General features: G+C 45.4%; 2 protein-coding genes across 2 annotated transcripts in view; one reads left to right on the forward strand and one right to left on the reverse strand.

Annotated features, from left to right (window-relative positions):
• Positions 1-15482, forward strand: part of LOC308311573 (neuronal membrane glycoprotein M6-b-like) — a 48814-nt gene that overhangs the window by 11866 nt on the left and 21466 nt on the right. The gene's annotated exons all lie outside the window — the stretch shown is intronic.
• On the reverse strand, positions 12819-15122 carry LOC308311445 (SWI/SNF-related matrix-associated actin-dependent regulator of chromatin subfamily A-like protein 1; the record flags this gene model as incomplete). Its single annotated transcript, XM_080758133.1, has 1 exon — positions 12819-15122. One exon carries the CDS (start codon positions 15120-15122, stop codon positions 12819-12821), a length of 2304 nt encoding a protein of 767 aa, XP_080614259.1.

The following is a 15482-nucleotide window of genomic DNA, read 5'->3' on the forward strand; positions in this document are numbered from 1 at the left end:
TGTTGATTGACACCCGTGTAGATTATTGACAGCATAATCATTTTTTGGTTTGTTACGGTTAGTGGAACTGCTCCGACTTGGATTAGTTTGGGATAAATCTTAATTCTTGCTTGGTTGAAATGATTTTATACACGCGGATGGCAATGAAAGACATCAGAGACACATATTTCCCACAGAGATTTTGAAACCTGACTATTGACCAAAAAACTCCCATATCTGCAGAGCGTACAACATTAATGTGCAAACACAGCAGCAAGATTTGTGAGCTGCTGTGATAGGAGAAGGATATCAAATGGAACACAACCACCCTAAAGACTAATCATTGTGTGTATTCCATCTGCATCGAGTGATCTTCGATCTTCGAAATTGATTTATTGGAGATTCTGACTTTCAATTGTACATACTTTTTGTTCCACTTTTTGCGTTGGCAATGTAAACGTACTCAGAGAACTGGTTCTGCTCTATCTGTTCTCAATTTAACACACACACACACACACACACACACACACACACACACACACACACACACACGCCAACACACCGCAATCTCTCATTCCTTGTGTGGCAGGCGTCCTGCGGCCCCCTGAGGCCGTTCTACTGTAAACGGGACCCTGTGTAATCGTATCATCAGTGAGCGGCTGAAGGGCCCACATCCAGGGGCCACTGACTTTGACATCTCAGAGAAAGTGACATCATCATCCCACAGTCACACAGCCCACAGTTACATAACCTGCGGAGCAATTACCACATCATCGCTCCTGCCTGGCCAGAGGGGCCATACTTTTCTTTGGTGGAACAGGGGACTAATCCACTAATAGCCATTGTTAGAGTCCGCTGAACCGACCATCAATCGCATCGCATTACAGGTGATCACTGAGATGATGGTGCCTTTGAATAAGGCATGGGGAGAGCATGTTTTGCACTCCGTCCGTGTGTCCGTCCGTTACTAGCTAATGTCCGGCACCGTTAGCCCGGTCGATGCCAAACTTTGCACACACACTCCCTAGATGCCAACAACGAACCTCTCCCCCAGATTTTCCAGAACGGCCTGTTATAGCGCCACCATGAGGCAGATTTTAAAATTATTACCTATAACGGCACCGATCTGCGTGAAATGTTGCATGCACACGTCCTAGAGGCCAAGGAAAAACCTTTGACCTGCATTTTTCACATCTGCCTTTTATAGCACCACCATGAGGCCAACTTATGTAAAACACATTCTTTGATATTACTCCTCCAGATTTAGTCCAAATATCCCGCACATCGTTACACAGTATCTCTATAGTCTTGTGCTCAAGACGGATCTGGCCGATATTTCATATTCCATCCTAATTGGCTAACATTGGCTTCCAAAGTTTGCAGGATTGGCCTGTTTAGAACAAAAAGCCTCAAATCAAATGCAGCATGCAATTTATGTGAACATTGTCATGCACTTTCCTACTAGGCTGAAGAATAAATCCCACCCTTTTCACATTGGCCTGTTATAGCTCCACCAACAGGTGGATTTTGGCAAAACACATTTTTGGAACCAAATGCCTCCAAAAAATCTTCAATTGCCATCGGATCTGCTATTTTCAATAATATTTGTATGCATTTGAAAACTTCAAAAAGTACATTTTGAATTCCGGTCTTTTACTTTAAACAGAGTATTTCAGATTTAAGTTCAAATTGCAAGTACTTTTTTCCACCAGTGACGGTCACCTGACTGGCGTGCCCCGGTCCTCTTTTCAGGAGGCGAGGTTGTTCGAAACCATTTAAAAATGGACCTCACGCAGTGGTTCACCTGATGCGTTATATAAAAGAGATTTTGGATGAGACACAGTGTAGGAACATTTGATATAGACTGGTTAAGGTTCCTTGCAGGGTTCAATCCGCAGGGGTCCAGAGCAGTGGTCATAATCATCTGTGTAGACCCACGACACGCTCGACTTCATCTGACAGTGAAGAGAGGAGAGACCCGGGAACAGCGGGGCTGTCATCTCCATTTAGCTTCACACAGGAACACTTCACTAGTGGAGCTCAAATACACTTATATTATATTTGAGCTACCTCTAGTGTGATGGATAAAGCTCGCCTTGTTCTATGCCATGGGATTATATAGAGCATGCATGGGCAACTGGACACATGCGGCTCTCACCATCACTTAATGCGGCCTGCAGGTTAATATCCGAATACTGATATATTATTGATTTCAGTTGTTACAAATTCCAAACATATAAATTAATTACTTCAATCTATATTAGTAGCTTTTTTCTCCCTTTTTTCTCCAAGCTCAAAACGTGTTGCAATGCGACGCGTTTTGAGCTTGTAGATTAGCTATTTTTGCTGCTTTTGTGTAATAGGATGACAAAGTAGGACATTGATATGGAAAAAAAGTAAAACTAAAATAATAGGGAGATAAGAGGCTTCTGCCTGACCGTATATGCAATGTGGCCCTCTGGAGTGAGTGGGGAAATATAGTGGCCCTCTCCATCATCAAAGTTGCCCACCCCTGATATAGAGCTTCAAATAGATTGTCCCTAAGATAAGTTACATTATATTAAACCACTTGTTTGTTGAAAGTGGTTAATGCTCTGAGTCTCAGTGGTGTCTACAAACTATTATAACAAGCATTATAATTCTCTCTGCAGCAGCAGCCAGATCTTTCCTCACTATTCTTTGTCTTTATTACCATAGCTATAGAATCCTCTGCACAACAACACACCCTTTTGTTGTTTTCTTTTTGGCCTTTACCCTTTTGACTTGTTGCGTCTTCTGGCGCTCTTTTTTTGGTCTTTGGCTTGCCTTTGTCCTGGCTCTTGCATTGGGGGGGGGGTTGACTGTACCCCCAGGCAGAGTCACCTCTTTCCCTTTTATGTTGGCTATGTCTTGACTTCTGCCACAGACGCTTTCTCTGTCTTCTGAGCGCGATTGCATGTGTTTGGTCCGACGTATTAACAGTCCTACAGTCATGAGTCCGACACCCTACCAAAACCCAACCCTAAACCTAACCTCACAGGAAGCCACGGGTTACTTGTAACCTGCCACGGGTTAATTGTAACCTGCCGCAGGTTAGTTTTAACCTGCCGCGCATGTCGGGAGCCACGGGTGAGTTTTAACCCCGGCCACGGGTTAGTTGTAACCGGCCACGCATGGCGGTGTTGTCGGACTAATGCCTGTCGGATTGTTAGTACGCTCTGTTTAACAAACGTATGCACCCTCTGTATCGTGCCATGGTCACTGGATCTCAATGTGGGTACCAGGTACCTGAGGCGGTTCCAGGCGTGTCCCTATAAGTGAAATTATTCATATCTCATAAAATTATGGTCCGTGGCCTAATGTATAACACATTTTATGTTACAAGGGAACTCACTGCCCACATTTTTACACTGTGTGTGTAAAAAGTCTGTTAATTTCTTGCCAGAGGATGACAATCTCCTTGCTCTACACTGACAAGTGATTCACAGACACATACAGCCTGACCGAGGTCTCCAGGTTTGTCAAAAGTTATGTGACTATAGCTTAACCACTACCAAATGCTTTAATGCCTCCTGTTTTCATTACACTTAATATCTTTGTCGAAAATTGCCAGTCTACAAGCTTAGCAGCAGCGCATAAGTTAAGCATTACTCACACCTACAGTATGTCATTCCGTGAATACCACAGGTTTCTATAGTGAAATATTGCCACCTGGGCCTACTAGTGTGTGTACCTTTATGTCTCTTGAAGACTAGTCACTTGGATTCTTCTTGTATTCTCCACTACAAGGATGCTGGTGTGCGTAGCTTGCATTCCTGTGCAATGGGGAGGGATTACCACAGCAACCAAAACAGATAACTTAACAGTATGTCTGAAGTACATCATAACAGTGTGGACTGTCAGTCCTAAAGATACGACGTGACCACAGTTTAAACACTCGTACGGAATGTGTGCTGGCGTAATTATTTGTGAATGTTCACATATACACAGCCGATACTTTCTATAATAGTTTACTTTCATGGTATGCCGTAAGTGTGTGATGTTTGACTGCAAAGTTGAGTGATTGTGCGTTTGTGTGTGCGTTCGTGTTTTACGGCGCTTTGTATGCTTGCAGTTTACGTTGTTGGCATGGAGTTTCAAATGGTCCCACTTCTGAATAGGAGGCCAGATGTACTGTAAATGTGCAAACACGCTTGCAGTAGTTGACAAATTGTGTGTGTATGTGCATTTCAGTGTCCATGCATGCATGTGTGATTGTGTGTGTCCAGGGACTTGTGTCCCCTAGTGCCCAGCTGTTGGAGTTTAACCCCGATTTGCCATGCGGCAGAGTAGATGAGAGAAGGGGGGATGTGGTCAGGACGTCGTGAACAAAAGGCCTCACCACCAGGAAGGGAACAGGCCCGGGGAAGACCCCGGCCCACAGGTCAAAGAGATAACGCATCGATTAGCGCGCCACCGTGATTATGACTCAAACCTTTATCCAGATTATTATTTTTTGCTAGATATTGTGATCGTGATTAACCCCCCCGATTAAACAAGGAAACAATAAATATTCCATGAGCCGCACATCGTCAGTGTGTCAATGTTTTCAGTCTTTCTAAATATAAATGAAATAATTATCCCTGCATGTACTGTAGCTGTGATGTGGGAATTGTGCGATTAGAAGCCGCGGGTAGACGGATATGCACAGTAGTACAGTCGGTAATGATCATCTGCTCTGAGTGGCAAGAGAGGGATTTAAAAGCCATTTGCTTCATTGCACTCTAGGGCTGCGGTGCGACTGCTGACCTTGCAGGCAGCCGCACATGCAGCGCTGCATCGCCAGCAGTGGTGGAAAGTGGCCAAGTACATTTACTTAAGTACTGCACAGATTCTACAAATTTGTATCCCCATTTTTTCACCCAGTGTCAATTATCTAATGTAATCCTGGGTGCTACACTTCCTCTGCCAACCTGGGGGGGGGCAGTGGACTGACCTCATGCTTCCTTCTATGCATGAGGGGTCTAAGCTGCTTCTTTTCACCTGACAGGGGAGAGTTTCCCCGGCCGGACTACCCGCGTGGAAGGAACACGTTATTCCGACCAGTTCCTTTCCCCTCCATCAGGCGCCCCGGCTGGCCAGGGGGAGGCAGTTTTAGTGACCAGGATTACTGCATGTTTTTTGTGAGGGTACCTACCCTAGTGGACACGGGGAGAACATGCAAACTCCACACAGAAAGGCCCTTTCTCCAACTACGCCTCGGGCACTGATGACGCGGAGGAGGGAACACGCCCCCACCGCCCACAGCGTCCCGAGCGGGAATTGAACCCAAGACCTTCTAGCTGTGAGGCGACAGCTCTACCGACTGTGCCACCTCTACAAATGTCTTCTAAATCTGTAAAATTATCTATCATGTCAAGGACCCCCAGAATTATATGTATTTGGCCACAGACCCCCGTCTCAAAATATGTTGTTCCAGGAACCCCCCGGAAGTAAATATTTTAGTTAAAAATGTTATATATATAAATATATATATTTGACACATTTTCATGATTTTTCAAAAATAGAGCTTGTAGATCTGCCATTTTTCAACAGGTAAAGTTTAAAATAATGGTTAAAGTGGTTAAAAGCTATAAGGTGACACAGACGCACAGACTCAGGTCTAAATCGGTTAAGTAACTTTACTGGAGTATTTCCAATCTACAAAACTTTTACTTCTACTCCACTACATCTCGGATCACTTTTATGATTATTGTTACATACATTATCCACTTACACCCCGTATACATTTCGGCCCGTTTGAAAATAGCTGATCTACAAGCGCGCTGCTATTTTCAAAATATTTGTATACATTTGAAATCTTATAATGGTACATTTTGAAGCCAATACTTTTGTGCTTTTTGAAATCTGGACTTTTACTTGTAACAGAGTATTGAGTATTGCAGTATTGATACTTTTACTGACAAAAATGTGAGTATATTGTCCCACCACTGATCACAAGCACAGGGGTTCAACTTCTGACATGCTGGAAGATTAGGGTCAGTATAATGCAGAGTAGAAGTGGGGGTCGCTCTGACCTGGAATCCAGGACGGGCCACCGGTGTATGATGGGCTTACCTTCGTGCGGGGATCCCACCCTCAGCATTTTATATTGTCACCTTTCTGTCCAAACGGCAAAGCAAGCCGATTAATGGAAGGAAAACTAAGGTTCACACAATATTTGTTTTGGGGGATCCGGGGGAGCCGGTGGAATGCAGATGCGGGCAGATGTGGGCAGATGCAGAACAAAAGAGAGAAAGAGGCCACCTTTATTTGGGAAAAAAACCTCTTTTCACAGACTGCTTTTGTCAAACAGATGGAGCTGTTTCGGTTTCATCTGTGCTTTCCTGGGTAAGGTGGCGGCCATTTTTAGAGCATATGTATGTACTTCATCTCTCTAATGCTCCACGTATCTCCTGCTCCCTTTCTCTCTTGCCCTGCCTCTTGTAGTTTCTCTCTCTCTCTCTCTCTCTCTCTCTCTCTCTCTCTCTCTCTCACTATCTACATCGCCCCCTCTCTCTTTCCCTCGTGATCACTCGCACTCCATCTCTCTCTCTCTCTCCCCATCTCTCTCTCTCTCTCTCTCTCTCTCTCGGTTCTGTCCGCAACTCTTTTGGGAATCTACCCACAATGCACTGTGAGGAAATTGCCCCCATAATGAATGCAGAGCGTCTAAATTGGAATATGGCCCTAGGCGGGGGACCAGGCCGACCGTTGAAATATTCACACAGCATTATTAAAGCTTCTTTTAAGAGACCAGATGTACTGATGTGTGTTAGAAGCCATGATGGAACATCAGGTTATTTGTGCCATTGTGGCCAGCGCAGTTTACGGCAAATCATGAAGCTGTCTGATCACTAAGTGACACATCATTTTGAATCATCTGGCAGCTAGTGTGTGACTCTCGTAAAGCCTGAGTTACGCTTGGTGGCGCATCATCTCATGCTCCGCAAATCGCAGGTCTATACGCTGATGTTGCATCGCAGCGCAACCCGTTGTGAGCTGCTGTTTTAGCTGCGCAACGTCGGCGTGAAACCAACCATCAGTCAGGCTTACATGTAAATGCGACTTGAGCCACAGTCAGAGGTGGTTTCAAATCTGATTCGAGTCTGATCGGAGATCCGTCTCAGACTGAATGCAGTAACCTGATCTGAATCCGATCGCACATGACTTGTTCAGACTTATTTAAACAAATCAGATTCCTATCTGGATGTGGCACAGATCTGATTGAGGCTGGATTTGAGAAATAAATCAGATTTTAATCAGATTTGACTGGATGCGACTGCAGTCTAAATGGGGCCTTCAAAAACTCTCTCTCTCCCTCGTTTTAGACAGATGTAGCTTCCCTTTGAGAAGACTAAATCACCTCATTCTTGAATGAACGCTCTATTGATCAGCCGATTCGTTGACTCAATTCTTGTCAAATACATATCAATAGTGAAAGCTAGCGGTCCGTGCCAGCCTCTCTGACTCGTTATTTAAAACCTCCCTAGCTCAAGAAATGGAGGACATTTGTCAATGGCCTATGCACCCTAGAGGAGCAAAGGGCTTAAGTAAGTAAGTAAGTAGCTCAACACAGGCCGTGTTTTCAGTACTTGAGGCATCCCTGGCTCCTTATTGAATGGTTGGCTTTTCATTTGTATTCTGTGGGATATGTTCAAAGTTCAGTGGAGCAGGAAAGGTTCACTGCTGTCGTATTTGTGCACGTGAGAATGTGTGTCTTAAGAGTTGAGTTGAGTAGTAAGTGTATGGCATACATGTCTGTGTGCATTTGCAAATGTGCGGGTGAAGAATCGTGTGTGTGTGCATGGATGTGTGTGGCTCTGATGGTCTTCTCTGCCGCTGAACTGGGTCGTGGGTAACGCGTTGCCATGGCAACTGCTATTCGCCGGGCCCCGGGGCCAAGAAATGCTTTTCGCTTTTTTTTGTTACACTCTCCTCCTCTGTTCTTCCTCTTTCGCTTCGTTCCGTTCTTCTTCGACTTCTTTTTTTTCTCTCCTCTTTTCAATTCCTTCATTTCATCACTTCGTTTGGCGTTCTCTTGGGGGGCGATTACTCTTTCCTTCGTTGATTCCCATCTTCGTTTCTTTCTTTCTTTCTTTCTTTCTTTCTTTCTTTCTTTCTGTCGTTCTCTCTTTCCTCTCACCCGACATTCTCGCCCCCCTCTTTTTCATTCTCTCCCTCTGACAGTGTCAGCCACTGTGTCCATGCATCCTCTCCCTCTCTTTCTTGCATTTCGTCAGTGAAAAAAAAGGTAGTCGATGAACATTTTTCGTCATAGTTTTAGTCAACGAAATCAACACTGCTTTCTTGTACCCCATTTTCCAACCCTTTTCTATGCCCCCCTCACTAGGGTTGTCACAATTATTACAATTCATCCTCTAATGACAATTCTTTGAGGTAATCGCAGTGATTTATTCAATATCGTCTCCATATCGTTGAAAGATGCTCATACATAAAATGCAGAAATAGCTGATCTACAAGCTTAAAGTGACGCGTTGTAAGCTTGTAGATCAGCTATTTCTGGTGGGTTTTTTTTTTAACCTTTTTTAAAGTGTAACATTTATAAAAATGCCAGTAATTTCTTAGTAGCCCATATTTCAGTCCTGTGCACTTTTTCATTACTAAGCCTAAAAGGCAAACAGAAATGCAATTTCTATTCATAATGTTCCAATTGCAAATGCCAAAAACACAATTAATTAATCGTTAATCGCAATTATTTGCGTGACAACGCAAACCCATTTTGGGTGGGAACCCCTTTTGGTGTTAGCATTATGTTATGCTTTAGCTATTGAAAAATAGCAGATCTACGAGCTTGCGATGTAGAATACATTTTTAGAATCTGATCTCAGTTCAAAATGGGTTAAATGTGTAATGGTGACAGCCCTATACCCCCCACTCTCTGTCTTACAGCTCCCCTTCACATACAGCATTGTTTTTTTATTGAGCAATGTTTCGGTCGTTCAGGCCTTAATCAGGCATTCATCTGTAGGTGTACATAAGGACTTTTCTTCCTCTTTTCTTTCTGCCACTCCCTCCTCGAGCCGACATGCTACTCCTTTCCTTTTCTCTCATGCGACAAAGACCCTGTATTTCCAGACAAATAGTTGACACAGCCGTTCAATGGAGTATGAATGATCTATTATGCCCCCCCCCCCCCCTCTATCTCTCTCTAGTCTACCCCTCTATATCCTGCACCTCCATATGGCTGTCTTTCTCATCTTCTTTCTTGTGCTGTCTTCTCTCTTCCCACTCCTTCCGTCACGCCACGGTCTATCTCTCCCACTCCTGTCTGTCTTTGCCATCACTGAGTGGTGGGTGGCTGTCACTGACAGCTAAACCGTCGTGCTTGGAAAGTGTTGTCTTTCGCAAAGGATGGAAGAAAAAAATATCACACCCATGTGAAATGAGGGGAGCTCTTATCATTCATACATCATCATACAATCATAATTTTGCATCCTCACTTTTCCATCTTCACTTTTCTGCTTTCACTTTTATCTTCAATATGTACTTTGCTCAGCCAATCGAATCATCGATATGGGGTGATCAGCCAATCACAAGCCAATGTTTGTGTTTACACAAACCTGGAAAGATAGGCATACCCCTAAAAAAAATACGAATCAATTGTCTATTGTGTTTCTCGCCCCCTGCTTCCCTCGTCACTGTGTGATTGTCATGTTCCTTTATCATGTGACGGGAGTGTTCTCCCTGTTGTTGTTCTGGGGAGGCTAAAGCCCAACACACACAGGCTGCGCAGCGTAGCAGCACAGTATCCACGTGCCTCGAGTCCCGCCCATAAGCACCAACAGGACGCGGCGCTCTGCCGTACAGTTGTAGCAAAACAAATAAAAACACTTTCACGCGTGGCAACGCCTAGAAATAGAACTTTGGCGCATCGGAGCGCCGTGCGATGCGTGAACGCGCGTCTGATGCCGCCGGTGTGGGATAGGTCAATTGGGAATAATGGAGACGGCTGTTTTGACAGCCACATGCCTCCCGTATTGTATACCGTACATATACCGTATTACTGATGAATTGATTACAATTGACCACAATCGGGGGAAAAACCTGGGGATTTTTGTGCTATCCTTTTAGCATAACCTTTGTCTGTTAACAATCCTGCAATATACAAAAAACTATAATCAATCAATCAATCAATCAATCAATCAATCAATCCTCTAGCAGCCACGTACCGATGTTCACACTATCTCCCCCAGTCCCAGAGAATGATCCCCTCCCAGCTGAACAGGACAGACAGACAGACAGATATAACTATAAATATAGGCACAGGATAATGTATGTATCACCAGTGTGTGTGCGCATATAGAAAGCATTATTGTCACGTTCTGTGACATGTTTTGTATTTTCATGTGTTCATTGGTTTTTAGTTAGTGTTTTCCTGTGTTTTTGAAGTATTGTATTTTCTCAGTTGCAGTTTAGTTTTACTTTACACCTGTGTACTTTTATTTTGTAGTATTGTTTTGTGCCTTCCTGTATGCCCTTGTAGTTCTGTGCCTGACTTGTCTAACTTTGTGATTAATCTGTTATCCACCTGTGTCCTTTTAGTCCCCCAGCCTATCCCTGTACATATATTGTAGTAGGAATGAATGTGCAGATTCAACAGTAATGTGTATATCGGCAATAGGTACATTGAATGGAGTGAGCACTATTAAAAAAATCACACACGTGTGAACTGAGTGGTGCAATTCCCCCCCCCCCCCCTCTCTCTCTCTCTCTCTCTCTCTCTCTCTGTCTCTCTCTCTCTCTCTCTCTCTCATTACACAGCACTACCCCTCCCTCTGTTTCTGCCGCCCCCTACTGGTATAAATCAGTAACATACTCAGGCTCATGTGCACAGGTACACACACACACAGGTAGGTACATGGACATTGCTGATTGTAGGAGTGGTTGCACCACTCAAAAAATCACACACGTGTGAACTGAGTGGTGCAATTCCCCCCCCCCCCCCTCTCTCTCTCTCTCTCTCTCTCTCTCTCTGTCTCTCTCTCTCTCTCTCTCTCTCATTACACAGCACTACCCCTCCCTCTGTTTCTGCCGCCCCCTACTGGTATAAATCAGTAACATACTCAGGCTCATGTGCACAGGTACACACACACACAGGTAGGTACATGGACATTGCTGATTGTAGGAGTGGTTGCACCACTCAAAAAAAAATGCTAACAGCAGATAGTCTGAGCAGGCTTAAGCAGGCCTCCGCTTATAATAGAGTGCATCCATGAGCCACAGAGCCAGAGTGAGCGAGCAGGATTCACTAAGCATTAATCCAGTGATGGTGGCATTTCTCAAACATTGCATTGTCAGGGACTGGCTTGCATGTGGTGGCAGTTTCAGTTAAAACCAGTACTTTAATAGAAACACTTACACTCACCATTAAACACTAAAGGCAAGCAACATGCTAGCAGACCCTGATTATTAAAAAGAAAACCCCAAGTCAGTGAACCAAAGAAACTGCTATTGGAGACCATATTAGTAAAAAAAAAAAAAAAAAACTACTATGTGACTAATAAAATGCTGGACTAGACTAATGGTGTAAAACAGAATGCCTTTGCCGAGCTACAGCAACTTACTGACACTAGAACTGTGAATTCCTATTATGAACGTTGCCAGCAGCCAATAATAGTGACATTATTGAGTGAACAGGTAAGTCAGTTAGAATAACAGGTAACAGTGGACAGTGACATGAGGCATGTGTTCTTGGCTCTGGCTTCTGACATTACATCACGACAGGAGAATGGCAAAGTGTCCACGGCTTCAGCAATGCACTCAGCAGCTGGTGTCATTTTTCAGGAGTGTGTGTGTGTGTGTGTGTGTGTGTGTGTGTGTGTGTGTGTGTGTGTGTGTGTGAAAGGGGGGGGGGGGGGTTGGTTAGAGAGAGAGAGAGAGAGAGAGATGCAGCGAGATAGGGCGAGGCAAAGTGAGAGTGATGGTCCGACCCCGCTGCATCTCCTAAATCCTACAGTAATGAATAGACCATTGATTTCCATTAGGGGCCGGCTGGCCCGCTCTGACCGCCCTCCACTGTCACCGCTCTCCATTAACTCCCTTTATATTAAACTGCGCCTGATAAACAGTCAGCATGCGTTGCATTGCCGCGGGGGGGGACACCGACTGGATGACAGATGTCCCCCGGCCTCTCTGTTTAAAAAAAAAGGGAGAAATGTGCATGGACGCTGGGAGGCTGTTAGAAAGGGAGAAATGTGCACGATCGCTGGAAGGCTGTTAAAACATCTGACATTCTGCTGATGCTTTGATCCGAGGTCCCCGGCCCTACAGTGTCACGACGAGTGCATGCATGAAACATGAACTTGTGCAAAGTAGTTCATGACATGGTATGTATTCCCATTCAGCTATTATGGGGGAAATATTCTCAATCTTATACCAAGTACATTTTGGTATTCGGTCTTGAAATGAAGTTGTTAAGTAAGTACAATGTATGTATTTGCAATACAGTGGAATAACTATTTGTTCTCAATGCGGTTGTACTTGTTTCAGTGACTACGGCCGATGATGCCCAGTGGGAAAGAGGTCCGTTGGGGAACAGTGGCTGTTGTACCGTTGCCCTTTTTTCCTTTCTTTTTTGTTGTTCTTCAACCCATTAAAACTGGGAAACATGCATGTCATTTTAGATTCTAGCTACAATTTCCCCCCCGGGAAAGTCTTAAAAAAGATTTAGAACAGTGGTTTTCAAAAATGTACAAGCTCACAGAGCTTCGTGCCGTGCTTTTTTTATTTATTTATTTTTATTTTATTCTTTTTTTATTTACAGATTGATTTATTTAAATGCCTCAGCCAATAATAGCCTTATTGTGTGTACCGTTTGGCTAGGTGTGATCACTTCCTGGGTGGCTGTCCTCCCATTCATCAAAAGCCTCCATTAAAACAGCTTCATCGCCGTCCTCATCCTCAGTGAATGACCTCTGGAACATCTGTGTGATGGCCCTCTGCTTAGTGTCCTTGGAATGGAAGCTGGCATTTTCTGCATTCTCTGACAAGTTTGCCTCAGACAGGCCCACCTGCCCCAAGACGTTCATCTTCCTCTGAATCATGGGCCACAGGTACTCGTCAGCCGTTCCTTTGGCCACCAGGTAATGAATATCCACGTTGCTGGTCTGCCCAATGCGGTGCACTCTATCCTCGGCCTGAATGAGGACCCCCGGGTTCCAAAAGAGCTCCGCGAAAACCACCAGGTCAGCAGAGTGCAGGGTGAGGCCCATGCTGGCTGCCGTGATGGATAGCACGGCCACACGACTGTTTCCACAATACTGGAACTTCTCGCACAGCTGCCGTCGATCCGCCGACGGAGTGGTCCCGTCGATGCGGATGTATCCGACGTTCCTCTTTACCAGTTCACGGGTGATGTTGTCCAGGATGATCTTATGATGGGCAAAAACAAGAAACTTCTCCCTTCCACACTCCAGCATGTCTATGACGTACTCCACTACGGCTTGCATCTTTGCTTCAGCCGTGTGGTTATAGAAGACGAGGAGGGCCTCCTTCTCTTTCATCTTATTGTCGTGTCCCTTGGCCAGCTCCTTAGCTGCTGCTGATAGGGCAGCCTTGGTTTGTGTGTTTACTCCATCTATGGTCACTGTGACAACTTTGCGCTGCTTGGCGGGTAGCTGGGAGAGAACTTGGGACTTGAGGCGGCGAAGCATTAGACACTCGTCCAGCAACAGCTTCAGCTCCCCGAGGTTAGACGAGCCTGAGTAGTCCCAGCCCCAGGGCAACTGTTTGGCACTGCAGTAGCGGACCCCGAATTCATGAAAGCGTGGGAAGAGGGTCGGTTTGACAGCCAGGATCTGTGTGTAGAGCTCAGAGGGTCTGGACAATGCAGGAGTACCAGATAGAAGGATCACTCTCTTCGCTGCCTTTAGTAGTGGCAGTGTTGCTTTACAGCGGGTAGTCTTCATGTTCTTCAGAAAGTGGGACTCGTCCATGATGAGAACATTGAAGGGATTGGTTTTCTGCTGCTTGTCCATCCTGCTGAGGAGATCATAGCTGATGATGTTGACCAAACCGGCACGCAGCTTGTCCTTGGCCTTCACCACCACATTAATGCTGTCTGGACTCACTGAGGGAAGCCACCGTCTGAAGGCCTCTGCCCAGGTGAATCGCACAGAGGAGGGAGCCACAACCAGTAACGGCCACTCCTTCTTGTAGTAGGCTGCGATGCAGATGGCCTGCACCGTCTTCCCCAGCCCCATGTCATCAGCCAGGAGGAGGCGGCCGTCCTTAGACACTGCAAAATTGACTCCCTCCCTCTGGAAGGGCATGAGGCTGCGTGTGAGTGAGGGGTCGATGCCGGAGAGGTCTGCCTCGGGGACCTCTAACGACCTGGCTCGAGTCCCATTGAAACTGTCTGCAAAAGCCTGGATGACTGCCCTGGGCAGAGGCTCCACCTTCACTGCCGCAATCCCACTGAGGACATCCATGAGACTTTTGTAATCCTCCAATGAAAAGCTCCACTTCCTCGTCTTCGTGTCGTAGCTTTTGGATGGCATCTGCTTGAAAGCTGCTATGGCATCAGCGTGGTAGCCAATGTCAACTTTGAATTGGGTCGGAGACACCAGACTGCACTGACCCTGGACAGTGGCTCCAGGTTTCTGCCAGCCACCCATATTATCGACCTCCTCCATATCCTCCAGAGGTCTTACGGCGACTGATGAGATTGAGCCAGCTTCTTCCATCAGCCGCTGATAATCCTCCATGCCAAAGTTCCACATTTTCGCCGCAGGGTCATAATTCTTGGACGGGATGGCTTTAAACAGGGCAATAAGCTCTGCATGGTAGCCCACTTCTATTCTGAAGCGGCCCTGGTCGTGAGGCACACACTTCCCTCTCACAGAGATGGCAGGCTTCTTAGCGGGTACAGCAGTCAATGCTGAAAGCTTTGAGGAAAGCTGTGCCCTGGGACTTTGGGCAGGTTTAGCATCTTCTTGTTTGTAGAATGCAGAGCTACTGGATGTAATAGGGATGTTCACATGTTGACTTTTTCTCTGAGGAAGAGGGTCTATAGTTTTTATCTGTCTCGAAACAGGGTTACTCTGTTCACTTTGCTTCCATACACCAGAACACAACAGCTGGGGCTTGTTTTGGTTTTGGTGGTTTGGGCTCTGCGAGATCATTTTGAAAGGAGGAACAAACTCAACTGGTCCAGACGTTGAAGCAGAAACTGGTCCTCTTTGATGAGAGGAGTCAAGATAAGATGGCACATTCTGGTTGGAGTATTCTGGGGTACTGTCGAACCCTGTTGATCTTTTCTGACTGGTGTTGTTGACAGTCTGATGATCAAATCTTTGGGCTCTTCTCTCTAAAGCCTTATGTCTGTTTTCCTCAATTTTTCGCTTCTGTTCATCAGTGAACTGAGTGGACATTATTGAATTATCGCCGTAACATGCAGTTAACGTTACGCTGTAGTAGAAATCTAAATCTGAATGCCAAATACATATAATTTTGGGGGGTCCTTGGCATTTAAGGAATTTGTA

Source organism: Protomyctophum bolini (assembly GCF_963924005.1).
Source record: "Protomyctophum bolini genome assembly, chromosome: 24".
Lineage (NCBI taxonomy): Eukaryota > Metazoa > Chordata > Actinopteri > Myctophiformes > Myctophidae > Protomyctophum > Protomyctophum bolini.